Here is a 26,172-nt window from a genome sequence, read left to right on the forward strand (position 1 = left end):
ACCTCGACACAGCTAGGGGAGTACATCCAATTGTGGAGAAGCTGCCCTTCCATCTTCAAGAGAAGTGGACAATGGTAGGGTCAAAGTTTAAAGAAGACCACAATGTTAGCTTCCCACCATTCTCATTCTTTGTCGAATTTGTGAAACGTCAAGCAAAAGCAAGGAATGATCCAAGCTTTACCACACCTTTCAACACGACTCTTTCCTATGCCAACCACATGTCCAGCTACAGAAAAGAAAAACCGTTAAGTAACCACAACCAAAGGTCATCGGTTACAGTGCACAAGATGGACATATCATCAGAGGGATCAAAGGTAAAAAAAGCAGACGAAGACATTGAAAGACAGTGCCCCATACATCACAAACCCCACCCACTCAAAAGATGCAGGGGCTTTAGAGCTATGCTGCTTGAGCAGAGGAAGAGGTTCCTCAGAGACAATAGCATTTGTTACCGCTGCCTTGCTTCCACCGGCCACCAAGCCAAAGACTGTACAGTCATGATTAAGTGTGAAGAGTGCAATAGTGAGAAACACCTGGCAGCTCTTCATCCTGCCCCAACACAGCAAATGCTCAGACCTCCTTCATCTCCTGAAGTGCACGGCGGGGAGCAAGCAAATCCACAAGACCCGGATGTTACTGCCACATGCACAGAGGTATGTGGAAATAAAATCACAGGGAGATCCTGTTCTAAGGTTTGCTTAGTGCAAGTCTATCCCAAGGGTCAGCGAGACAACGCCAGAAGGATGTATGCAATAATTGACGATCAAAGTAACCAGTCACTTGCAAAGACAGAGTTTTTTGACATATTTAACATACAAACCACACCTGAACCATACATGCTGAAAACTTGTAGTGGTGTAACACACACGACTGGTAGAAGAGCATGTGGCTACATGGTTGAGTCATTAGATGGAAAAATGAGTTTCCCTCTCCCCGCGCTCATTGAGTGCAATGCCATCCCCAACAACAGGGAAGAGGTGCCAACTGCAGAAGCTGCTTTACACCACCCGCACCTGAAAGCAATAGCTGCTCAAATACCACCTCTCGACCCAAGTGCAGACATTCTGTTGCTGATAGGACGCAACCTTCTGAGAGTTCACAAAGTGAGGGAGCAAATCAATGGCAGAGATAATGACCCATTTGCACAGAAGCTTGACCTGGGCTGGGTTATCATTGGCGATGTGTGTCTTGGTAATGCCCACAAGCCAAGTAAAGTGAATGTTCTGAAAACCTATGTATTGGACAATGGGCGCCCAAGCTATCTCACTCCCTGCGACAGTCACCTTAGTGTAAAGGAGGACTTCAGTCTGAGCCAAACCAAAGCCATCTCCAGTCAACCGCCATCTGCTCTCTCACACCAAAAGCCCACGGCTGAGAATTTGGGAGACTCTGTGTTTTGTCACACCAGCAACGACAACCACCTTGCTCATTCAGCTGAAGATGTAATCTTTTTGAAAAAGATGGCAGGCTTCTTCAAGGACAATACAAACAGCTGGGTTGCACCACTCCCGTTCCGAACCCCCAGACGCAAACTCCCGGATAACCGGTCCTACGCCTACCAACGGCTGATGTCGTTACGACGTACGCTCGACAAGAAACCAGAAATGAAAACACATTTTGTGGAATTCATGCAGAAAATGCTAGATAACCAACATGCAGAGCTCGCACCACCTCCCAATAGAGACAAAGAGAACTGGTATCTCCCCATTTTTGGTGTGTACCATCCCCAAAAGCTAGGGAAGATACGCGTTGTGTTTGATTCGAGTGCACAGTTTGATGGAGTGTGCCTCAATGAGGTGCTGCTTTCTGGCCCGGACCTGAACAACACACTTTTGGGTGTGCTGCTTCGCTTCAGGAAAGAACCAGTCGCAGTCACAGCTGACATTGAACAAATGTTCTACTGCTTTGTGGTCCAAGAAGACCACAGAGACTACCTTCGCTTTCTTTGGTACAAAGACAACGACCTTGGCAAAGACGTAGTAGACTACAGAATGAGGGTGCATGTCTTTGGTAACAGTCCTTCCCCTGCAGTGGCAATTTACGGGCTGAGACTGGCAGCAAGGGAAGCAGAAAGCGAGTATGGAACTGATGCCCGAGACTTCGTAGAGCACAACTTCTATGTCGATGACGCATTAAAGTCTTTCCCAACTGCAGCTGAGGCTGTTGATGTCCTACAGAGAACTCAGAAAATGCTTGCCCTCTCAAATCTACGTCTCCACAAGATTGCTTCCAATAAAGTGGAAGTGGTGAGTGCATTCCCCCCTGAGGATAGGGCCAAAGATATCAAAGATCTCGATTTAACAACAGATGAGCTTCCAGTCCAGCGCAGCTTGGGGGTAAGTTGGAACCCCACAACAGACACGTTCACATTCCACGTTCCACAAGAGCAAAAACCCTTCACTCGCCGGGGCGTACTCTCAACAGTGAACAGCTTGTTTGACCCTCTTGGTTTGCTTGCACCTGTAACCATCAAAGGCAGACTTCTTCTCAGAGAGCTCTCCAGCGGCAACCTTGAGTGGGACAGTTCCTTACCCCAAGACATGTACGACGGCTGGAGAAGGTGGCATGACTCGCTACGAAGTCTCACAAACCTGCACATTCCCCGCCCCTACGTCACGTTCTCCATCTCACAAGCCACATTCATCGAACTTTGTGTTTTCTCAGACGCTTCAGTGAAAGCCATCGCTGCGGTAGCTTACCTGAAGGTCACACATGAAGATAGGCACAGTGAGGTCGGATTCGTTATGGGTAAGGCCAAACTAGCTCCTGTACCAGAACCGACCATTCCTCGATTAGAGCTGTGCGCTGCAGTGCTTGCTGTGGAGATGTCAGAGCTTCTCACAGTAGAACTAAACGTAAAGATTGACAAGACAACATTCTACACTGACAGTAAAGTGGTGTTAGGATACATTAACAATCAAAACAGAAGATTCCATGTATATGTGAACAATCGTGTACAGAGAATCAAGCAGTCTTCCCTACCAGATCAATGGAGATACGTCCCATCAGAGCACAATCCTGCCGATCATGGCTCTCGGTCTGTACCAGCAGACAAACTCTCTGGTACTTCATGGTTGTACGGCCCAGCATTTCTTCTCAATCACGAGACTCTCTCCCCAGAAAAGGGTCCATTTGAACTCGTCGATCCAGAGTCGGACATTGAAATTCGATGTAACGTCAATGTGCTTGTGACCACAACTGCTCCAGGTGCCTTGGGTTCATCACGCTTTGAAAGATTCTCAAAATGGACTTCCCTTGTCCAAGCGGTGGCCTACCTTCGCCACATCTCCCACAGTTTCAAGTCTAAAGATGGTGGTGCCTGTAGCGGCTGGCATCTTTGTAAGGCTAGTCTCACAGATGAAGCGTTATATGAAGCAGAGCACACAATCATCAGGTGTGTCCAGCGTGAAGCCTATGCAGAAGAAATAAAATGCATCATGGCGAAACGAGACTTACCTCGCAACAGTGCTCTTCACAAACTTCATCCCATCGTCGATGGCAAAAACTTATTGCGAGTAGGAGGTCGACTTGCAGAGTCTGGCTTGCCGAGTCATCAGGCTAACCCTCTTCTGATACCAGGGAAGCATCACATTGCAACACTGCTCATTCGACATCACCATGAAGCCACCCAGCACCAAGGAAGACACTTCACTGAGGGGGCTGTGAGAGCAAGTGGCTTATGGGTAGTTGGTTCTAAGAGGTCTATCAGCAGTGTAATCCACAAATGTGTCACCTGCAGAAAGCTTCGAGGTAGAACAGAGCAGCAAATCATGTCTAACTTACCTGCCGAACGCCTTCAGACGGACCCCCCATTCTCTTATGTTGGCCTCGATGTATTTGGACCGTGGGAGGTTTCAACACGCCGCACCAAAGGTGGTCATGCAAACAGTAAGAGATGGGCAGTCTTGTTCACTTGCATGTCTACACGGGCTGTTCATATTGAAGTGATTGAAACTCTCAGCTCTTCCAGTTTCATCAATGCTCTTCGCAGGTTCTTTGCGATCAGAGGCCCTGCCAAACAGTTGAGGTCAGATTGCGGAACCAATTTCATTGGTGCCTCCAAGGACCTAAAGTTGCATTCCCCAAAACCTGGTGATACAAGTGTGGATGACTACCTACGCAAGCAGAGGTGTTCCTGGGTGTTTAATGCTCCTCACTCATCTCACATGGGTGGCGCCTGGGAGCGTATGATAGGCATCTCACGACGCATCCTGGACTCAATGCTCCTACAAGCAGGAAACCCTACTCTAACTCACGAGGTCCTGACAACGTTAATGGCGGAAGTCACGGCTATTATCAACGCAAGGCCACTTGTACCCGTTTCCTCGGATCCAGACGCTCCCTTAATCCTGACCCCCTCAGCTCTGCTCACCCAGAAGTTCGATCCGATTCCAACTCCACCTGGGGAATTCACCAAGGCCGACATATATACACGGCAGTGGAAGAGAGTTCAAGCCCTTGCCGACACATTCTGGGCCAGGTGGCAGAGGGAGTACCTCCACATGCTCCAAGGTCGTCAGAAATGGCAGCGCAGCAAACCAAACTTGAAGGAAGGAGACGTTGTTCTTCTGAAGGACAAGCAACTAAAAAGAAATGAGTGGCCTATGGGTGTCATCGTGAAGACACTTCCAAGCAGAGATGGAGTTGTCAGAAAGATGGAAGTGAAGGTGACACGCGACAAGATTGCAAAGACATTCTGTAGACCCATTTCGGACTGTATCCTTCTTCTGAGAGATTGGTCTCATGTGTAAATAGGGTCTAGTGGCAATCTTAAAATAATGCCAGGCGGGGAGTGTACTGGAACTGTTTGTATGTTATTTCTCCAGGCCTATAGGGGGCGCAGGTTTGCACAGTTTGCTATGTTGAGCCAATTAGTCACTAAAAGAAGTGTGATAGGAAGTGTTTGCTCATGAGTGAAGCAAGACATGGTGTGTTTTCCTCCGATCCAAAGCCATCCACTCCGTTAAATCCCTTTGAGTGGCAATATGAGTAAGTTTCTTAATTGTGTTTACCTTTAAGAGAGGGTATATGACATTATTGAAGTGATTTGGAAACTTTTGATGTGTTTTATATGTCCACTTAAGTTCAACCCAAGCTAATGTTTATGTGACATTTCTGTATTCTGTATCATTTCAGTTTCACACTTTTTTGCATTAAATCCTGTCCAAATACAACACGTGCCTGTTCCTTGGAGGAAGTGATGCAAGAGAGAGTTTAGCTGGCTGTGAATCTCAATATAGGACACTGGGTCACATTGGGTGCAACAGTACAGTGACCATTTTGACTCGTTTAATACGTAATGTTTATTTATTGCCTTTAAACTATTGTTAATAAATTGTTAATTGACAGTCAGTATTGTTAATTAATGCTGATCAGGTTTTTCCAAGTTAATATGTGAACTCTGTAAACCTTCTGTATCATTTGTGTTATATGGAAGTAGCAGAGGTCAATATTGCAAAAAACGTGAACCAACAGTATTATTAGATTTTAATATTAATGTTGGGGCAGTATCCATTTTTCTCTGCAAGATATGAGTCTTCTTGTCTGCTGTGTTTTATATTTGTTATTTGCTGTCTTTCTCATTGTTTATGCCCGTGTAGATTACATGCACTTAATCCCGTCTTTTCTCTTAGTCATCACCGAAGTGGATCTTTTTTAATCTCCTGTGTGAATCTGCACCTTCCTATATGAAAAACTTTAATTGCTTTTTAGAATAATTATTTTGTATTAAGTGTGTTTTCTATTTAAAAAAGCATTGTTTGTTCAGAGCATTCAGAGTTGGTTTGACCATGATGCTGTCCACAGTCTGGACTCCTGCTGGCAGGACACATTTTTAAACATTTACAATGACAGCCATTGTTGAGGTTTTGTCACACTTCACTTACCCTGCATAAGAGCTCCTGGGTGACCCCAAAATTATTCCTCTAGAAGTCTGGGGCAATACTAATGCATTAGCCATGAACACTGTCACAGTTACTGTACCATGTTAGGAGTCAGGCATTGTGTGATTTGTGAAACTGACTTGTACAGCATGACTTGGAGTAGAGGTGTTAGACCACTTTTTTCTTCGGCTTTTTGACAAAACATTTAACAACATGCAGCTTAGCGAACTCAACTGACACTCAGAATCACTCTCCTTGTGATCGATCTAAAAGCGTTTTGCTAGTCATGACTGTGTACAAGCACTTTGAGGTGTTAAATAAATTAACAGCTGTTGAAACCTTACATTTTTTGTTGTGTCCGAGCACTGAAGGGTGCAAACGGTGTCATAGTACAGGCCATTGGTGCAGGTGTACATGCCCTGGAATAGATCAGGTGGGGCCGGGCACGATATCGGCTCGCAGCCAGTTTCCTCCCACTGCCCTCCTTCCAGACACTCTATCTTGAAGTGCTTCCTAGAGACAACAGGTAATACACACATCTCTCAATGACCCGAATTATCACAAGACCTCATCCAGTTTAACACACACTGCTGTTTTGCGTGAAGCTATAAGGAAGGTTTACAAATGAGACATTGACCAGACAACTGAACACATTACATGGAAAAATGTTGGGATGTACTGAAGCACGTGTTGTAAGAAACGCTGAACACACAACAGTGTAAACAATATTTCCTGTGTGCTGCATGTTGGGTGTAAATGCAACAGTGTGTGTTATAATATTTATGTGGGTACATCTGTCAAAGGTAAAAGTAAAAAGCCTGTTTAAAGCTCTTTAATAGCGGCTGCCTTTTACTTTCACATGCTGAACTAATAAAGCATCAGGGGTTATTAAAATGTTCACTCATGTCGGAGGAAGCATAACTCATAAAGACACCCAGCTGCAAATGGAACTTCCAAATAAAAAGTTGTTCATTGGATTGCAAAGAAATTTGGGGTAAAATCCATCCATTCATCTACCCATCCATCCATTTTCTTGTACTGATCCAATCTAAATGTCATAGAGCGAGAGGCGGGGCACATCCTGGACAGGCTAACGGATCCCACTCAGATTCATATCTGTGGTAAATTTAGAATCACTAGCAAGCTTTCTATGATATCAAATAGCCTTTCTGTTTGGTATTTATTAATCTGCTTTCAAATACAAGACCATCCTGACCCCCCAACGCCGTCTGAAATGTGTGAAGAAAGCCGACTCCTGAAGGAGGACATAAACTTACGCCACAGGCTGCATCTCCTGTTAGGAGACCCTCATTTCATTATAAACATGGGATCTGTTTTCAGTAATGAGCAGTTACTTGGGGAATACAACTGGCAAAGGAATGACGAGGCCCAGTTAGCAGCAGTACATATTTTATTGGACCCTAATGTGAGTTTGCTCCCAAACTGAATATAGGTATGTGGATGATGGGCCAAAGAATACCTCTTAAAAGCTGTATACTCATTGATATTTAAAACTTTCCCCTTTGGGTTCTGGGTGTTCATGGGATGCATTGTTACAACAGTGATTAAGAAAAAAAATCTAAAGCAAAGACTCTAATTTTATGAACTAGTGCGTAATGGGAATCTTGTAAAGTAAAGGAAAAGAGAGAATTTCCTCCATTACGCATGGAGGCATGTGTAATTAAACACTGTATTTAATTTGGTTTGTCTATGCTGACTAGTGTCCCATTTGGATATAACAAGTAAACGCCTGAAATAAAAAGTTTTCCCATTGATAATTTAAGGAATCATTCAGAAGACGAAACGCCTGGAATTAGAATAAGAAGACATTTTTTTGTGCGTGTTTCAAGCTTTATGCTGCAATTAATACTTAAATAGTGAATGAACTTTGACTAATGCTACTCTGTTGACTGTACTGCCAGCATTTCTGCCCAACTTACCGTCGTATCTTCTTTTTGAGGCTCCCTAACACATAGAAGCCTGGGTTGCATTTGTAACGACAGACAGAGCCAACATCGTGCCCTGAAGCTAGACAGTCTGCTGTTAGCAGCTTGGCATCGGATATGCTTGGCACCTCTGGACATTCTATCTTGCAGTAGGCCTCTGGCAAAGACCACAGCCCGTCCTCCAAACATACCAATCTGTCACTGTCACCTAGGGAGGAGAGAGGGAGAGGAAGGCAGAGGGGAGGTGAAGGATTTTAAGATCTCCAGAGAATTTTAAAGTAGAGCCAAACAGCTAGGTTAGTTGTGTACTTAGCTTTGTTATGTTCACGTTTATTTGACTGCATGAATATAGCAGAACTTCTTATTTTAATTGAATGATAATAATGTTTAATGAAAATTAAGAAAAACCTTAAGGTTCAGAGATCACTGGTATTCTCGCTCTAATATTGTAGGCCTTTACACTATAATAAAAGCAGTTCCAAATGACTGTTGTATTGAATTTGTGCTCAATGTGTAGTTTGTGGCTCAGCTGCAGGAGAGGGGTGGGGCAGTGGCCCATCGGCCGGCAGCGGAATGGGCGCTGTTGCCACTGCTGTTGGGGGAGGCTCAAGCTTGCCACTGGCGTCTAGATGTAGCTTCGAAGATGTGCGTGGAGCCATCCTGGACCTACTTGTCCTCTCACTGGCAGCAATTTTGCGGCAGTGGAATGGGGGTGAAAGATCAGACCTTTGCGTTTGCTCCGCGGCTCCATGATGCAGCGGTCCGATGGCTTCAGCCGGGACCGTCACCAGAGGAGGCACAGTAGCTGGATCCGGTGGTCCAGGAGCAGTTTGTTGAGGGGTTTCCAGGGGAGACAGCACAGTGTGTCAGTTGCCATCGGCCCGCAAGCCTGCATGCAGCGGTCACACTAGCTGAAGACCACGTGGCAGCACGGCCAGAGGAGGCAGTGCAACCAGCAGTGGAGAGTCGCCTGGTTCCGGCCCCGAGGAGGTTCCCCACCTCTGCTATAGCTTTGGAAGCTGCGGGGCAGTCATCTTCCCGTCTACAGCCATGGGACGCTAACTCTGTCTCTCTTGCAGGTCTCTCCACATGTCCTGGCAGCTGTAGACGCTGCGCCCCACCCACCAGAAACCACAAGAACGCCGGGCCAGGAGTGCTGGAAGTGCAGGCAACCAGGATACATCAGCTGAGAGTACCCACCGATGGAGGTGGATCAGGTGTTCTATGTCACTGGCCCTCAAACACCCTCGATCTGACGCATCCCTTAATTCTCTGGACAGATTGGGCGGGGTTTAATAATCGGTTGGGGTAGTGTGTGGGGATGCGTTCACGACCTATGACGGCATGTTGTGTCTGTGTTACACTCAGATGTGGCGCTATTCAACGCTGACTTTCTGCCAGCTCCTGCCAGATTTCCCACTAGAGGAGTCTCATGATGACACCTTATGCTCAGCATTCGACGAAGTGATAGGAACTGGTGGTCACATGGTGCACCATGACGCAGCACTAACCTGCTCACATTTTGTATCATTTAAAGATAGGCTGTATCGAGTGAGTCGTGACACTTGCACAGAAAAGGAACACGCCCAGTTGTTGGTGCCAAAAAGCTGCTGGAAAAATGATTTTCCAAACAGCTCACTATTATCCTATGATGGAGCATATGGGGTATGATAAAACTCTGGAACAAATAATGGCCCGATGTTATTGGCCAGGCATCTAGGCGGATGTGCGCCAATGGTGTGTGTTCTGCCCGGAATGTCAGCTGGTGAACCACCCGGCCATTTAAAAAGACTATGAAGTGGTACAGTCAGACAAGTGAGGAGCCACACAGATATATCACCTCAGCCTCCTAAAAGCACGGAGAGAGGCTGAAACCACTTCTCTGGTGAGCTTGGTGAAGGAAAGAGATGAGTTGGGGTCGGAGTTGCCAAATTCCACCATACCATCCTTCCTCCGTGGTGATAACTATCTCACACAGGCTGAAAGAATGGATATTGCTACATTGCAATAATGTTTTGCAGATATCACCCCCCTGCCCGGTCACACTCATAGAGCACCATTTTGAAACACGCCCTGGTGTGACGATGCGTTCAGAGCCCTACAGGTTATCTGAACATAAAAGACAAATTGTTCAGAACGAACTGGCTGAAATACTAAAGCTGGAAATAACAGAAGAGACACACAGTGCATGGTGTAGCCCCATTGTGTCCCATAGTGACAAAAGATGGGTCAGTATATTCCTGTGTCGACTACTGCAAAGTGAATGAGGTGTCGCAGTATGATGCCTACCCAATTCCCCAGGTCAGAGAGCTACCTGGACTGGTTTGGCACTGCTGGCTTTTTCACGAAGCTGGATTTAACCAAGGGCTACTGGCAAATTCCCTTGTCTCTAGAGTCCAAGGAAAAAATGGCTTTCTCTACTCTGTATGGTTTGCACCAATTTCCCACACTTCCAATCGGCTTGTTTGGAGCCCAACCACTTTCCAGCAGCTCATGGACCGGGTGCTATGTTCACACACTGCGTATGCTGCCTCCGGTCATCCTGGGCATGTACAGCGGGTGGCTGCAGTCCTGGAGTCCCTGAGGCAAGCGTGACTCACCGCCAATTCAAGGAAATGTGTGGTTGAACAGAGGGAGGTACAATACCTGGGGTACCGCTTCGGACGCAGGCAGGTGCGCTGTTAGATGGATAAAACAGCAGCCATTGCATTACGCCCGCATCCCAAGATCAGAAAAATGGTGTTTAAATTATGCAGCAGGCTTTCCCATTTTGCTGAAATGTCATTACAGGAACTGAAAATGGTACTCAGTAGTTTTTGTGGCTTCATGTGCTTTTATACATGCGCATCTCCTCCCAGATCTGTATCAGGGCATCACTGATCTCACAGACAGTCTGAGGTACAACCTGGACCAAAACATAATGTCCCAGAGGTGTTCTATTGGATTTACTCAGCCTAGCATGGGGGCCAGTCACTGTTATCAATTCTTTCATCCTCCACAAACTGCCGGCATGCTTACCAAATTAGGCCAGGACTCACTGCCAGTGGGTCCAAGGATTTCATCCTGATAACTAATGGCAGGTGCTGTTGTCTATCCTGTAGAGGTCTGTGCATCCCTCCATGGATATGTCTCCTCAGACTATCAGTGGCATGGTGGATGTGCCAATTCCGGTATTCTACAGCAAATTAAAAGTTGGGCTCCACAGTGCCCAGCAGTGTCCTGTTTGGAGGTCAGTTTGTATGACACTGGCAGTGTTCCTCCTTGCACAAAGGAGCAGATACCAGCCCTGCTGATGGGATAAAGACCTTCTACAGCCCTGTCCAGCTCTCCTGCCTCCTCCGCCATGCTCTTGAGACTGTGCTGGGAGAAACAGTAAGTCTTGATGTGCCATCCTGTAGGAGTTGGACCGACTGTGCAACCTCTGTAGCATCCAGATATCGCATCATGCCAGCAGCAGTGACACTGACCCATGCCAAATGCAAAACTAGCGAAAACTCAGTCAGAAAAGATGAGGAGGAAAAAAATGTCAGCCAGCCTCCACTTGTAAAAACATTTGTGTTTTTGAGGTTGTCTCATTGTTGCCCATCTAGTGCACCTGTGGTTAACTATATCAACACCAAAGCAGCTGAAACTGATTAACAACCCCCTCTGACACTTGAACTGATATCTTGGACGTGAACTTATATCCCAGAAGTCTTAATGACTTAATGTTATACAATGATTAAACCGTGTTCTTTATTTATTTCTTTATTTCTTTTGACCAGTGTATATACTTAAGTCTTTTTCTCTATGGCCTTCAGAACTATATATACATCTACATATATACACATCTACATATATATATATATATAACATATATATTTAGATGTGTGTGTATATATATATATATATATATATATATATATATATATATATATATATATATATATATATATATAATAAAAACACCCAGCACGCCCCTGCGGGCGGTTTATCCTTCAAGCTCGGGTCCTCTACCAGAGGCCTGGGAGCTTGAGGGTCCTGCGCAGTATCTTAGCTGTTCCCAGGACTGCGCTCTTCTGGACAGAGATCTCCGATGTTATTCCCGGGATCTGCTGGAGCCACTCGCCTAGCTTGGGAGTCACCGCACCTAGTGCTCCGATTACCACGGGGACCACCATTACCTTCACCCTCCACATCCTCTTCTCTGAGCCCTTGGTATTTCTCCAGCTTCTCGTGTTCCTTTGAAAGCTGCTGCTGGATAGCGTAGTGGTTAGACTATATATATATATATATATATATATATATATATATATATATATACGCATATGTATCGAACAATACAACATTTGTAATTTATTTTATCAATTTTCCTTCTGACGATGCTGTCTGTGTTGAGCGCTCAGTGAATCTGCGTTCGACTACTCCGCCTAGGCTGCACTGTCGAGCGCAGATCCACTGAGCGCTCAACACAGACAGCATAGTCAGAAGGAAGAGCGCAGGGCAAGCTAGCGAGACAGAAGTTAAGCTCTCCTTGCAACAGGCAAATTGAACGTCATTCAGATCTGGCGTTTGGAATTATTTTGGTTTTCATGTGACGTATGACCCTGAAGGTAAGCGAGTCATGGACTAAAGTAAAACAGTATGTTGGATGTGCCACGCAATGCTCAATTACATGGGTGGGAACTAGTGTGTTAGCGCAGTTAGCTCGTTAACGTGTTGGCCGTCTAGCCCCATGCACAGGGCGATCGGCGGTAGCTCGTTAACGGAGATTTGCCGTGTTGTGGCGTTAAGGTCATTTCAACGAGATTAACCTGAAAGCACTAGTGGGAACACAACGAATATGACTGCACATTTACGCCGACATCATCCTAGTGCAAAGACAAAAACAACAAGCATGCTACTAACTTTAGCCGAGTCATTTAGACAGCTGTTAGCACATGATTCTCCTTATGCTGCTGAGAATATAGCCCAGAAGAAGCGGATAGTATAGCTTTTATTTTGGAAAGAGCCATTTCTCTGTAATAAACTCTCTTTTCCAAAGATGAGTGATTCCTCAATCAGATACAGGGCTTGCAATATCGCTAGCCTGACGTCCTGGGGCTAGCGATTTTTTCAGTCGGGCTACCAAAATCTATCTCTGCCCTGCCCGTCGGGCTATTGTAGGAAAAATATATGTCAATGCTTTTGCATTCTTTCAGAAATGTAGCTGGGTAATTATGTCATTGGCATCGGTGAGCCACTGTCAATATGTGACATATTGAAATCGTGTTTGAATTTGCGCTTGTTTTTTTGCTTTCACTTTGCAATCGTGCGAACTGTGTATAGAGAGCGACAGCACTGATCTGTGAGTGATGATAATTTGTGCACCAATTCCTCTGACATCGTCTTATTAATTGTTAGCTTACTATGCAAACATGACAAGTGAAATCTCCCGCAGCTTAAACATGTGAGAGGTTGATCGCGCAGAGAATCGCTGAGCTTATGTGAGTGTGTGTGTAAAAGCAGCAGGATATATATTTTAGTTCTGCTGAGCCAAATAAGACAGGTCGGGGTGAAGAAGTGACAGCCAAAGAAAAGCTTACCACAAAACGGAGAAGTTATGACAAATGAGACTATGAGGCAAAAAGAAAGTGCAGCTTTATGGTTTCATGGACAAAAGAATTTCTGTGGCTGCAATATGACGAGCTAAATAACCAGGGCTGCACATAAGTGGTCCGCAGGTGCGCATTCGCTGTCAAAATAAAAAACATGCACAAGGGTTAGGGTTAAATTTAAAAACTGTACTTTTGAGTTTAAATATATATTTATAATTTTAATAAATGACAAATTAAAAGGGCATGAACATTTTTTTTTGTATCGAAAAAATATCGAACCGTGACACCAAAGTATCGAACCGAACCGTGAATTTTGTGTATCGTTGCACCCCTAATATATATATATATATATATATATATATATATATATATAAACATCTTAAGCACCTGCAATGCTGGAACTGTGCTGCACAGCCATAAAAGTAGAATATAATATGCAATAAAACACAGGGGGGAAAAACAAGTATGTAAAAGTTTCATAGCTCTGTCTTGTACAGTTATGAGCAGATTGAAACTTCACTGTTGCCCATAGCTAATATTTTTCAAGGCTGAATGGCCCCACGTGAAGCATGAGTATTGTTATGTGTGGAGAATGGTAACACTCTAAACCTTTCACAACTTTTATTAGGTCCATAATGAATCTTTAACATGAAATCTCATTTTTCACGTTTTGGAATAATGAAAAATGCATCACCGCTGTACTGGTGCACCCTGAATATATTTTTGTGAACTTCATAGTGTGCTTTCAGTGCTGAGTAATACACGATGGACTTCAAACATACTCCACAGAACCAAAAGCCACAAACAGAATTATTTCAGCACAATCTGTATTTAGATCAGGAATCCATGGGTCTTACTGCTGACTCTACTACAACATTTCACTGTGGCTTTCCAACCGCCAACACAAGTGTGGACATCACGTTCATTCCATTTAATCACTTCAAGAAGCGGCTGCTGCATTGCATAACCTTACTAAATAACCTCTACTGGTTATTCTATGCTTGTGTCCTAATTGTGGGTGCCACAGGCAATATTCGTTCTCTATGGTCTTGATGCACGTGAGCTTTATAAAAACACTGTGGGCATCTAAGTACGAGAAAGTTGTGTGGTGTCTATGTGTGCGTGCAAAGGGGACAGGAACATGCCATACAGATGTTTCTCTCAGAGTTCATCCTGAATTTCAATAACAATTCTGTCAAGAACACTTTAGTCAAAATAGGACCCTTATTCCATCTGCAGTTTATATTTGGCGGCATGGTTCTATTCTGAAACTTCCTCATGTGCATGGAAAGTTAATAGAAAGTGAGAGAAGCAGCATTCACACAACAAAACAGGTATGACAATGGACACAACACTTAAGTCAGAAAACTCTGGGCTTGACGTGGGCTGCAAAGCAAACTGCAGATAAGCCAGCAGATGAAATGTGATTTGACAATAGGACAGACAGAAGGGTATCTGCTAGGAGAGCTGGCTGAACTTGACACTTTGGCCTGCCCGAGCTAGCAATGTTTCATGAAACCACCTAATATTTAATTGGCCGTAAAGCTTCATGGAACATCAGCGGGAAGAGCAATCCTAACTGAAAGTTTGTAAATAACATTCCAAAGTGATTTCAGTCAACCATGCAGATACGATGCTCCTTTCTGAGCTGCTCTTCTGAACAAATGTGCTTTAAATAAACAGCTATATCTGACTGTCAGGAGCTAAAACCACTTCATCTTCTGGAGTTTAGTTGGTGAAAGCATTTTGCTGTGATCAGTAGACTGTTGTAACTCCAGCAGCTCAGTCATAAAGCGGTTTAAAAGATTATTAGCAAAAGTCATCAAAATAATAGAAATTACAGAAACAAACTTAAAACTTTCCTTTTTGATGAAGCTTTTAGCTACAGCTTCCTCATAAGGTTTCATCTATGTTTGATTATTGGTTGGTATTTTTGAAGAGTCTTTACCTTACAACAGGGGTGGGCAACTCCAGGCCTTGAGGGCCGGTGTCCTGCAGGTTTTAGGCTACGTTCACACTGCAGGCGAAAGCGCATCAAATCCGATTTTTTTGACCCTATGCGACCCATATCTGATCACGGCGTGACAGTGTGAACGGCACAAATCCGATATTTTCAAATCCGATCTGGGTCACTCTCGTATGTGGTACTGAATCCAATACATATCTGATGTTATAGAAAGCGACTGCTGTTTCAACGGTCATGTCGCATTAAATCCGTCTTTTACGTCACTGACACAAGACAGACGCCAATTATCAGCGCCGGAGAAGACATCGTGAACGCTTCCAGCGTAGATGTCAGTGAAACTGTGGGGAAGACAACGTTGGAGAAACGTGAACATTTTATTTACTGTATAATCTGCAGATTCTGACAGAAATCTCCTTGATCCATCACAGCTGATTTAAATGGCGAGATGACCTCCTCAACATGTCTTGAAGTTCTCCAGAGGCCTGGGAATGAATCATGTGATTCAGGTGTGTTGACCCAGGGTGAGATCTAAAACCTGCAGGACACCGGCCCTCGAGGCCTGGAGTTGCCCACCCCTGCCTTACAATATAAAAATGAATGAATTCAATTGAATTTGTTATCTACAAGAATTGCCCAAAGACAACAGACTAGGTACCTAATTTTCCCAGACAGTAATATGAATAAATAGGGAAAAAAGTTGCTCAATCACAAAATGTTTTCCACATTAAAAATGTCTCATTATGAACTCATTACTCTTTTGCGTCTTACTGGGAACAGCAACCAGTAATACATTTGAGACTGTCACTTCTAGTTTTATTTCTTATAATGCTGCCAAGAAATGAAGTTTCAGCTACGGATAGTTTACATAGTTTACAGCCAAATACTTAGTCGAGCCACATTTTTGAGGCAGGAAAGTATGGCGCCCCAGAAGTGACGTCACATATTACGTGATTCGTTTAGGGTTCATTATTCAATTTCAAATGCACAACCAACTTCAGCAGAATCCAACTGTTGGGTGCGAGCACAGATGCAGCTGCTCGGCCTGCCTGTGACAGTGGCAACTATGGTTACTCTTCGCTTGTTGCTGTGGATCCATCTATGCTGCAGTAAATATTTCTACTACTATTATTCATTTCTAATCTGCGTCTTTCATACACAGCCACTATATTAAAACCCCATTGCCACCCTATGGAGTGGCTCATCTACCGATCAGAAGGACGGCGGTTCGATCCCCATCTGCTCCAGTCTGCATGCCAAATATCCTTGGGCAAGATGCTAACCCCAGGCTGCTCTCTGATACATTCATTGGAGTGTGAATGTTACATAGAAAGCAATTAAAAAAGCACAGGAAAAAAGTGCTTGTGTGAATGGGTGAATGAGGCATGCTGTATAAAGCGTTTTAATGATCCAGGATAGGAGAAAAGCACTGAAAGAATCCGTCCATTTACCATTTATACACCACATGGGATCAGAAACAGTTGCTTCAATGCAAAATTCAGTTATGAAAAGGAAAGACCTCAGTCAAACTGAACCACTGTTAATTTCACCTCTGTTTGCCCTGTTATGAAGTCCTAGGATCAGAGGTAATAATGACAGTTTTGCAAGGTACTGCAAAACTGACTGCTTGTGAGGTAATGCAACATTAGTGTGCAGGATAGTTAAAGTATGAAATGTAAAGCCATGAGCTACCTTGTAAAATGGCTGGTGATCCACAGGTGAAGGAGCACTGTTTGCCAAACTTGGTTCCCCAAGGACAACTGAATATGGCGTGGTAGACATGAGACTGATCAGGAAAGCCACAGTCTATGGGCTGACAGCTAACGACACGATCCCATGAACCATGGAAACACTCCAGTTCTGCCTTTCTCTGAAATTAAAACAGGAAGGTGAAAAAAAGACAAGACAATAAACCTGTGAAGCAGGTGATGAGAGTATTTTACTATTGTAGAATAATGGATGTATTATTTTCTACATTTTCCAGTAAAATACCATCAACAATCTTCTACTTTTTGGACAGCAAGTTGTGTAAGTGGTCCTTACATACTGTTGCAGAGATAGATGCTCATATTAAACATGGCCAAAGTCCCATCTGATGAGGTTAGCGGGGGTGTCTCTGTATGACCTCACTGAGAGTGAATATCCATAACATGTCCATCTCAGGCCTCTCATTTCTTGAGATGTGACCAGAGCAGCCCCACCCACCTGACATACAAACCTTTTGTTTTTGAGGGACAGCCAATCATAAATCAGGGCTGTCAAAACCATTTTACATTGTGGGCACACTTTGATCTTAAGTGATCTTTCTCTCTGTCAGTGAAAAACTGAGATATCTTAATATAAGAAATAGACAAACAATTTCAACAGCAAATTGTAAGAAATAAAATGTGTAACATTTTCAAAACAGTTTTTGTAACCAGTTTCCCAGATTATTATGTAATTATGAAACAGAAAATGTCATTTTTTTGTGAACCAATTGTAAAAAACAAAACAAAACGTGCATTTCTATAGTCAACAGTGAGAAAACATGAACATTTTTCTTATTTAATTGTTTATCTATTATTTAACTACTTTGATATAGTATGTAGGGAGGTCTTTATCAGCAGGAAAAGCTATAAAACATATTAAATGTATTAAACTGATTCAAATATATTTAAGTCCAAACATTTATTGCCTCCTTCACATCAAAAGCCCTCCAGTGGGTCAGATTGGAGCATTTGTTGGGCCAATTCTGTCATAAATGGATGGGCTTGTTTCAGATCCAGTTCCCAGTGTAGGATAAATGTAGAGCAAAAAGGGTTTTTTTAATGATAAGATCAAGATGATAAGTTAACATTCAACATTTGGTGATAAAGCAACACAATATCCAGTTTACCTGGTGGGGTGGGATCCATCTGCCATTGAGAACTGTAATACTGAAACCTCTGTGGCACTGAACAGTGCAGCGATAGGCCTCGCCTCCTCCTGTACACCTACAGAGACACACTGATATATAGATAGTTCTTTTGCTTGTTGCTTCAGCTCTCTAATTATTCAGTTTCATTCCAAATGACCTACCTGACAGAGGCGTGTTCGATATGAGGAGAACTACAGCTGTCAACCTGACATGGCTGCCTCAGACAGCTATTGCAGGGGTGGAGGGAGGAAAGGAGAAAAGTAGATGGATAAGAGGCAGGGAGACATGCAGGAGAAACAAAAAGCTGTCCCAACGTCCTCTGATCAATACTTGTATCCCAGATGGTAACTTTTGGAAGGTCGAATTTTGGCTATTTGTCTGTAGCGTGTGTGCACGTTTGGATGTGTGTGTGTGTTAAGTAGATAGTTGTGGGAGAGCCCACCCTCTGATGCGCACCCGGTCAGGGCGAAGGTGCTGAAGTGGCAGGAGGTCCTCAGAGCTACCCCTCCCACTGCCACAGTGGGGGAGGAAAGGAGGAGGATAACAGAGGACGTGAGGAAGAATGGCTGAGAGAGGTCGTGGGTCACGTTCACCACCAATGGGTTTCGATGGCATGAGAGGTCATGCGTGCCTGAAGAAATGGAAAGGTTTCAAAGATACAGACCTTAGTTTTTGCTGAATTGTCTGTTGCGTTCTAACTGTGTTTGAAAGATTACAAATGAAGTACCTAACGTGTGGTTCCTGTCAGCGGTGTCAGAGAGGAGAATGGTGACTGTCCGTCGACACTGCTCCCTAGACCATGATCCATCTGACGCCAGGTACACCATCACAGACGCTGCCACTCCAGGATGGGCAAAACCCACCTGTTGCATTGATAATATCAGGTAATATCAGGTAAAAGGCCCAAAGAAAGAAAAACAACATACTATGAACAGAATGTAGTTTTAGGGAGACACGATCTCTGAGTTGCTAGCCACTGACCTCGTTTACAAATATGTGACAACATTCTTGTCCAGCATGTAAAATCACTGCATGTGCACACCAGGCTTTGTTCTTACTACGGTGTAAAAGTTAGCAAATCAGACTCATTCTAAATCATACCTGCAATGTGCATACTGCATACTATTAACTTTGTCAAGACAGCCAGGTCTTCTAAATTTCTTCTTTAATTATAAACAAAATCACGTAAGAAAATATTGATAGATCACAGATTTATCACCTGTTGACTGCACCTGTTTTACTTTTCCCCAGCTGTGTATACTTTCCCTAATTAGACCTGTTTGTTTTCATCTGCCTGTCTATGAGTCTGTGTTTGTGTTCCTTTTGCCTGCAACTGCAAAGTGTGGCTGTGGCTCAAGGAGCTCGAGCAAGGTATCTGCTAATCAGCATGTTAGTGTTTTTATCTATGGCTGCTCCAATCTTTGTGCCAAAGTGACCTTGGGCAACATTCTGAACACTGAGTCCTTTGCATGTTCATCAGAGTGCAAATGTTACATAGAAAGCAAAAGAAAAGTGTGCTTGAGACATACTGAATAACATGCTATATACGAACAAACCCACAACCATTTCTCAACCCTTGACACTTGGAGCATCACTAAGCTGTGGTCTACTTTTTTCTCTGCCTGATCAAGCTCAGATCTAAACTGGTTTTTGTTGCACACTTTCTGTAATGCTTTTACAGCCACCTGTAAAGAATGCAGAATCTGGATGTTTCATACTTAAGCAATAGATTCTGGGTTCAGTATCACTTTAAAGAAACATTAAAGGAGAAATGAGAATGGGATTCCAAATGAAAGTGCAAGACTGTTAAATTACAGAGCAGGTAGAGATGGGGGTGATGGAATGGCAGAGTTATGCTTTTCAGACAGCACAAGAACAGATATTTAGGGAAAAGGTCGCTTTTCAGAAGCAGACCATTTCAAAGGAAAAACGGTGTTCCTGGGAAATGGGAAATCATAATGAAGGCTTTTCAGACGGTAAAAGAGTCTTTAAGGGAGCCTTCCAGAGCATTTGCAAAGACGTATCTGATAAAGAGGACATCCATAAAAGAAGCAGGGGATGGAAAGATGAGTCATTCAACAAAGAAGTGGATGTGAGAGAGAAAGAGATAAACAAGCATATGCAAAAGGGAAAAGGCAGGTTCCCAACTGCAACGGAGCCTTTAATCCAGAGAGTGACAGACAAGGTGAACGCTATCAGTCAAATCCACAGCTAGTCTACACTTTGTTGCTACCCACAGAGTTGACTGTGGGAACTGTGGCAGTGGAAACATTAAATAATAAATATGAGAACCTGAAATACAACAGTATGAAAAAGTGTTTGCCCCCTTCCTGATTTTTGATCTGTTGTTTATCATACTTTAATGTTTCACGTCATCAAACAACTTTAAATACTAAACAAAGATCAAACAAAGTCAACACAAAATGCAGTTTTTAAATGAAGGTGTTTCTAAATAAGGGGGAGAAAATCCAAACCAGCATGGCCTTGAGTGAATCCCCACCCCCGATTAACTGGTGTATCACATCTTTGGAAAGCTGAGTTAAATGTCTCTAGCAACACCCAGGCCTAATTACTGTAACACCTGTTCTCATTCAAGAAATCACTGAAAGAGGACCTGCCTGACAAAGTGGGCTAGACCTAAAGATCCTCAAAAGCCTGACATCGTGCTGCGATCCAAGGAAATTAAGGATCAAATGATAAACCAAGGAATTGAGATCTCTCAGGCTCAAAAAGGTTATAAAGCCATTTCTAAAGCTGTGGGAGTCCAGCAAACCACAGTGAGAGGCATTATCCACAAATGGCGAAAACACTGAACAGTTGTGAGCCTTCCCACGACTGGCTGCCTGACCAAAATTACCCCAAGAGCGCAGCAACAACTCCAAGAGGTCACAAAAGACCCCAGAACAACATCCAAAGAACTGCCTCCCTTACCTCAGTTAAGGTCAGCGTTCATGGCTCCACCATAAGAAAGAGACGGGGCAAAAATGGTCTGCATGGCAGAGCTCAGAGACAAAAAGCACTGCTAAGCAAAAGGAACATAAACGCTTGTCTCAGTTTTGCCAGAAAACATCTTGAAGATGTCCAAGACTTTTGGGAAAATACTCTGTGCACTGATGAGAGTGTTGAACTTTTTGGAAGGTGTGTGTCCTTTTACATCTGGTGTAAAAGTAACCCAGCATTTCAGAAAAGGAGCATTATTACCAATAGTAAAAATGGCGGTGGTAGTGTGATTGTCGGGGGCTGTTTTGCTGCTTTAGGACTTGTGGTAAATGGAACCATGAATTCTGCTGTCTACCAAAGCATCCTGATGGAGAATGTCCGGCCAGCTGTTCATGACCTCAAGCTGAAAGCGCACTTGGGTTGTACGGCAGGACAATGATCCAAAACACACCAAGTCCACCTATGAATAGCTTAAGAAAAACAAAATGAAGACTTTGGAGTGGTCTAGTCAAAGTCCTGACTTGAGTTGCAGCTCAACTTCATTTACACCTGGTTAATAATAACATCTACGAGAGATTTCAATCTGGTTTTCGCTCATGTCACAGTACCGAAACTGCTCTACTTAAAGTCACTAACGATCTTCTAATCGGAGCTGACTCTGGTCTTCTCACCATTCTCGTCCTTTTAGATCTGAGCTCAGCCTTTGACACCATTTCTCACTCTGTCCTTCTAAGCAGACTTTCCTCTCTCGGCATCTCTGACACACCCCACGCCTGGTTTCAATCATATCTCCTCGATCGTTCCCAGTTTATTCAACTAAGATCATTCCGCTCTCGTCTATTCCCCGTCACCTCTGGTGTACCCCAAGGCTCAGTTTTAGGCCCTCTTCTCTTTATAATATACATCCTCCCTCTAGGTACCATCTTCCGCAAATTTCATCTTCAGTTTCACTGTTTTGCTGATGACACCCAGTTATATCTCTCTTGCAAACCTGATTCCTCCCTCCCACCTTCTTCCCTTACAGAATGTCTATCCGAGTTAAAATCCTGGTTTACCTCTAATTTTCTAAAGCTCAATGAGGATACAACTGAGATCCTCCTTATTGGCACCAAATCCAACCTTTTGAAGGCGAACCATTTCTCACTCACCATCGATAACTCCACAGTTTTCCCTTCTCCTCAGGTTAAGAGCCTTGGTGTCATCCTAGACAGTTCACTTTCCTATAAATCTCACATCAGTAATCTCACCCGTTCTGCCTACTTCCATCTACGTAACATTAACAGATTGCTTCCTTCTCTTTCCACCCAGTCTACGTCCATTCTTGTCCACAGTCTTGTTACCTCCCGTATCGACTACTGCAATTCTCTTTTGCATGGTCTCCTCCAAAAATCCCTCCATAAGCTTCAACTGGTTCAGAACTCTGCTGCTCGCATTATCACCAGAACCCCTCCTACCAGCACATCACCCCTGTTCTTCAGGAACTTCACTGGCTCACAGTGAAATTCCGGATAATTTTCAAACTTCTTCTGCTCACCTTCAAGGCCATTCATAACCTCGCTCCTCCTTACCTTTCTGACCTGTTAACCACCACCTGTTCTGCCCGTTCACTTCGTTCTTCTTCTTCTATCCAGCTTGCTGTACCTTCCTTCCACCTCACCACCATGGGAAGCAGAGCTTTCAGCTGCTCTGCTCCCAGGCTGTGGAACTCTCTGCCCCCAGAAATAAGAAACATTGGTTCTCTCCCCCAGTTTAAATCCCAACTCAAAACTCATCTGTTCAAATCTGCATATTCACTGTGAATCCACTGTTTGTTCATTTTATCTTGTGCTTTTATTTTATTGTTCTTATTCTGCCATTGTTTTACTAAGTGTTTTATCCTACTGTAAAGTGTCCTTGGGTGACTTGAAAGGCGCTCATAAATAAAATTTATTATTGTTATTATTAATCTAATTGAGATGCTGTGACATGACCTTAAAAAGAGCCCGAAACCTTCCAGTGTGGCTGAACTATAACAATTCTATAAAGACGAGTTGGCCGAAATTCCTCCACAGCACTGAGTAAAAGACTCATTGCCCGTTATCGCAAACGCTTAATTGCAATTGTTGCTGCTGTGGATGTTAAGGTTTAGGGATCAATCACTTGTTCACACAGGGCCATGCAGATTTGAGGTTTTATTTTTTCATCTTAATAATAAACCCCTTAATTTAGAAACTGCATTTTGTCTTTACTTGTGTTATCTTTGTTAATATTTAAATTTGTTTGCTGACTGGACACATTTAAGTGTGACAAACGTACAAAAAATAGGAAATCAGGAAAGAACAAACACTTTTTCACGTCACTAAGTCTGGAATTGAAAGGCAGGTCTGTGCGCCGTCCCGAACACGATCAGGACATCAGTGTGAAGCGCTGCAGGGAAGCAGCGCTCAATATATCACTATACAACCCAATATCACAAAACGGGACCAGCATGTCCATTTCATGCTTTGCATGAAGGTTTCTCACAAATCAACACTTAGTAAATGACATATTATGTTTGTGACTCATTTTGAAATGATTACGAACAGAGTAACAAAGTAATGCTTTTTGTTGCTGTAGTTCTTTTTTATGGAGCTTTAATGAATTCTAATTATAAAATATGAATTCAGAACGACTAAAAGCGCTATTTGTGATTGCAAATTAGTATTATTCCATTAGATGCCAGTATTTTAATAACTTGTGAACCTTTTAAGTATTTAATTATGAATGATGAGTTAATTATATAACACTTAGTTTTCCACTAATAAAACAATGGTAATTATAATTTTGATGATTAGTGCCCGTCGGGTGGAAGAAATAAGCATCAAATCTCAATAAAGAACGAGCAGAAGGTTACTCATGATTTGGTAATCATCTACAGATCATTAGAAGTCATAATTAATAGTTGACCTAGAAAATAACCAAATATAGTTACCAATACAGGCCATGAATCGTGTGTGTGTGTGTGTGTGTGTGTGTGTGTGTGTGTGTGTGTGTGTGTGTGTGTGTGTGTGTGTGTGTGTGTGTGTGTGTGTGTGTGTGAGACAGCAGCCTGTTTGAGTGACCCTTGAATGCCATTTGAAGAAGTCCCAGAGAGCACTGGCAGCTGCTCAATAAAGAGAAATCACCCATATTCACACGTACATAAACACACTTGCCTTTAGCCAAAGTGAATGTTCCAGGTCGTTGTTTATGTCAGACTGGGCTGTGCACGGGAACCAGGCATCAGGGGGCAAATTCTCACTCCCCTGCAGGTGATGGTACGTGCAGAGCTGCGCACCAAAGAGGGGCAAGCAGAGCAAAAAAGAAAGAGTTACTGAAAGTGTTCATTTACCTTACTAAGGAAATGCATGCTATGTATGCAAGAAGTCAGGGAAAGCTAGAAAAAAAGAAGCAAAATTAATCTCAGACAACACAACTTATTCAGATCAGTTTATTTTTTATTAGGGTACTCTTTTGTGTCAGTCATGACCCAATGAAATGATTCATATGTCCCTGAGACGGGCGAGGCTCACGACCAACCCAAAGAAGCTTGCAGTTAGAGGGCAGGAGGTATAGTTCCTGGGGTACCACTTGGGAGGCGGGCAGTTGAGTCCTCATGTGGACAAAACAACAGCCATCTCATTCTGCCCGCGTTCCAAGACCATAAAAGACGGGGCCGTTCTTGGGGCTGGCCGGTTATTAACGTCGGTTAGTAAATGCATCGAGTTGATGTCATGTCATTAGCTGATTCACATTAACAAGGAGTGAAACAGGTATAGCTGCGAGGTCACATATCATCAACAAGGCATTTTCACCAAAGAACCACCACTGACTGAAATAATGTCTCTTTTTTTGGCTGTTCTCTGTAAATATTTCTATGTGATGCTGATGTTCGGTCATTACGGACCAAAACCTCTGAGGACTCTTTCCACCGTCTTGTTGGATCATGAAGAATTCGGTCTGAGGGCAAAAGGCGTTCTAACCTGGTACTAGCAAGGTGCACCTGAGTGCTGCAATATGTGAAACTCCATTAATGCAGGTTCTTGTTTCAATGCACGTTTTTATAGAATATAATCACTTTTCTTCATGCATCTCCTGAGTGTCCAACAGCGTTAGAATGAAAAGACTGCAAACATAAAACAATACAAATAAGCTGTGAAATTACCCTACGCTGTGATAACTCCCGTTTTTATAAAGATGCACTCAAGGCAGATTATTTTGTAATCATCAAAATGATTTTCGTTGTTGTTTGATTTGATTTTAACTTGATGACTGACAAGTTTGGCTTTAAAATCTATAAACAAGAAATATTTCAATCATCCAACTTTGAGATTCTGGAAATTGTCTTTGGTGGTGAATCTAAAGAATTTATACTAAAAAGCAGCATTGTCCAAAAATGCATCGAGCAGCGGTGAGGACTTTCAAAGTGGGCTCCATGCTGACTTTATTGTCATCTGGAAGTCTTTTACGTGCTCTGTGGTTGGTATTTCATACCTTTGTAAGCGATGGTTCCCCAGTGGCAGCATGGGCCGGGCAACGGGTCCGGTCCTGGTGAGAAGCTGTGGAAGTGCTCGCCCACTGGTCAATGTACCCCAAAGGTGTAAAGTAACCACAGTCCTGAACACTGGAACTCCTCTCAAATTCCTCACACACACCGTCACCGTCAAAAACATAACACTGACTGGGTTCACCTTGGGAGACAGGGAAAGAATGAGAAAGGAGGATTTATGAAAGAATATAAAGCCTGGTTTCTTAATCTGGCAGGGTATCCAATCATCCCCCACTGTTAGACTGTCATCCAAATCTATTTGTCAGTGAACCAAATCTGAGCAAATCTATTCTATTCTATTTTCGTTGGCCACTGTTAATGATAGCCACGTCAGCTGAAGCATATCTGACTCTCTGCACTGTCAACAGACTGTAAATTACACTGAGAAATGAACTCTGACTTCAATTAATTATTAAAGATTAA

General features: G+C 43.3%; 1 protein-coding gene and 1 long non-coding RNA gene across 3 annotated transcripts in view; one reads left to right on the forward strand and one right to left on the reverse strand.

Moving 5' to 3' along the window:
* LOC146648737 (uncharacterized) overlaps positions 1-11,646 on the forward strand; it is a 32,581-nt gene extending 20,935 nt beyond the window's left edge. For both annotated transcript variants that reach the window (XR_014908386.1, XR_014908385.1), the window contains one exon: positions 8,908-11,646. This is a non-coding gene — a long non-coding RNA (uncharacterized LOC146648737). The remainder of the gene's footprint in view (positions 1-8,907) is intronic.
* pappa2 (pappalysin 2) overlaps positions 1-26,172 on the reverse strand; it is a 100,489-nt gene that overhangs the window by 22,600 nt on the left and 51,717 nt on the right. Inside the window, exons 14-22 of the mRNA XM_085388158.1 lie at positions 25,695-25,891; positions 24,377-24,490; positions 18,991-19,126; positions 18,720-18,894; positions 18,425-18,490; positions 18,243-18,339; positions 17,060-17,237; positions 7,823-8,036; positions 6,227-6,395 (exon numbers count right to left, since the gene is read on the reverse strand). Coding sequence (XP_085244284.1) covers positions 6,227-6,395; positions 7,823-8,036; positions 17,060-17,237; positions 18,243-18,339; positions 18,425-18,490; positions 18,720-18,894; positions 18,991-19,126; positions 24,377-24,490; positions 25,695-25,891 — 1,346 coding nt within the window. The remainder of the gene's footprint in view (positions 1-6,226; positions 6,396-7,822; positions 8,037-17,059; positions 17,238-18,242; positions 18,340-18,424; positions 18,491-18,719; positions 18,895-18,990; positions 19,127-24,376; positions 24,491-25,694; positions 25,892-26,172) is intronic.

This window comes from Rhamphochromis longiceps, linkage group LG18, assembly GCF_057381845.1.
Source record: "Rhamphochromis longiceps isolate RC_006_pf linkage group LG18, R_longiceps_female_GT1.1, whole genome shotgun sequence".
NCBI classification, from domain to species: Eukaryota; Metazoa; Chordata; class Actinopteri; order Cichliformes; family Cichlidae; genus Rhamphochromis; species Rhamphochromis longiceps.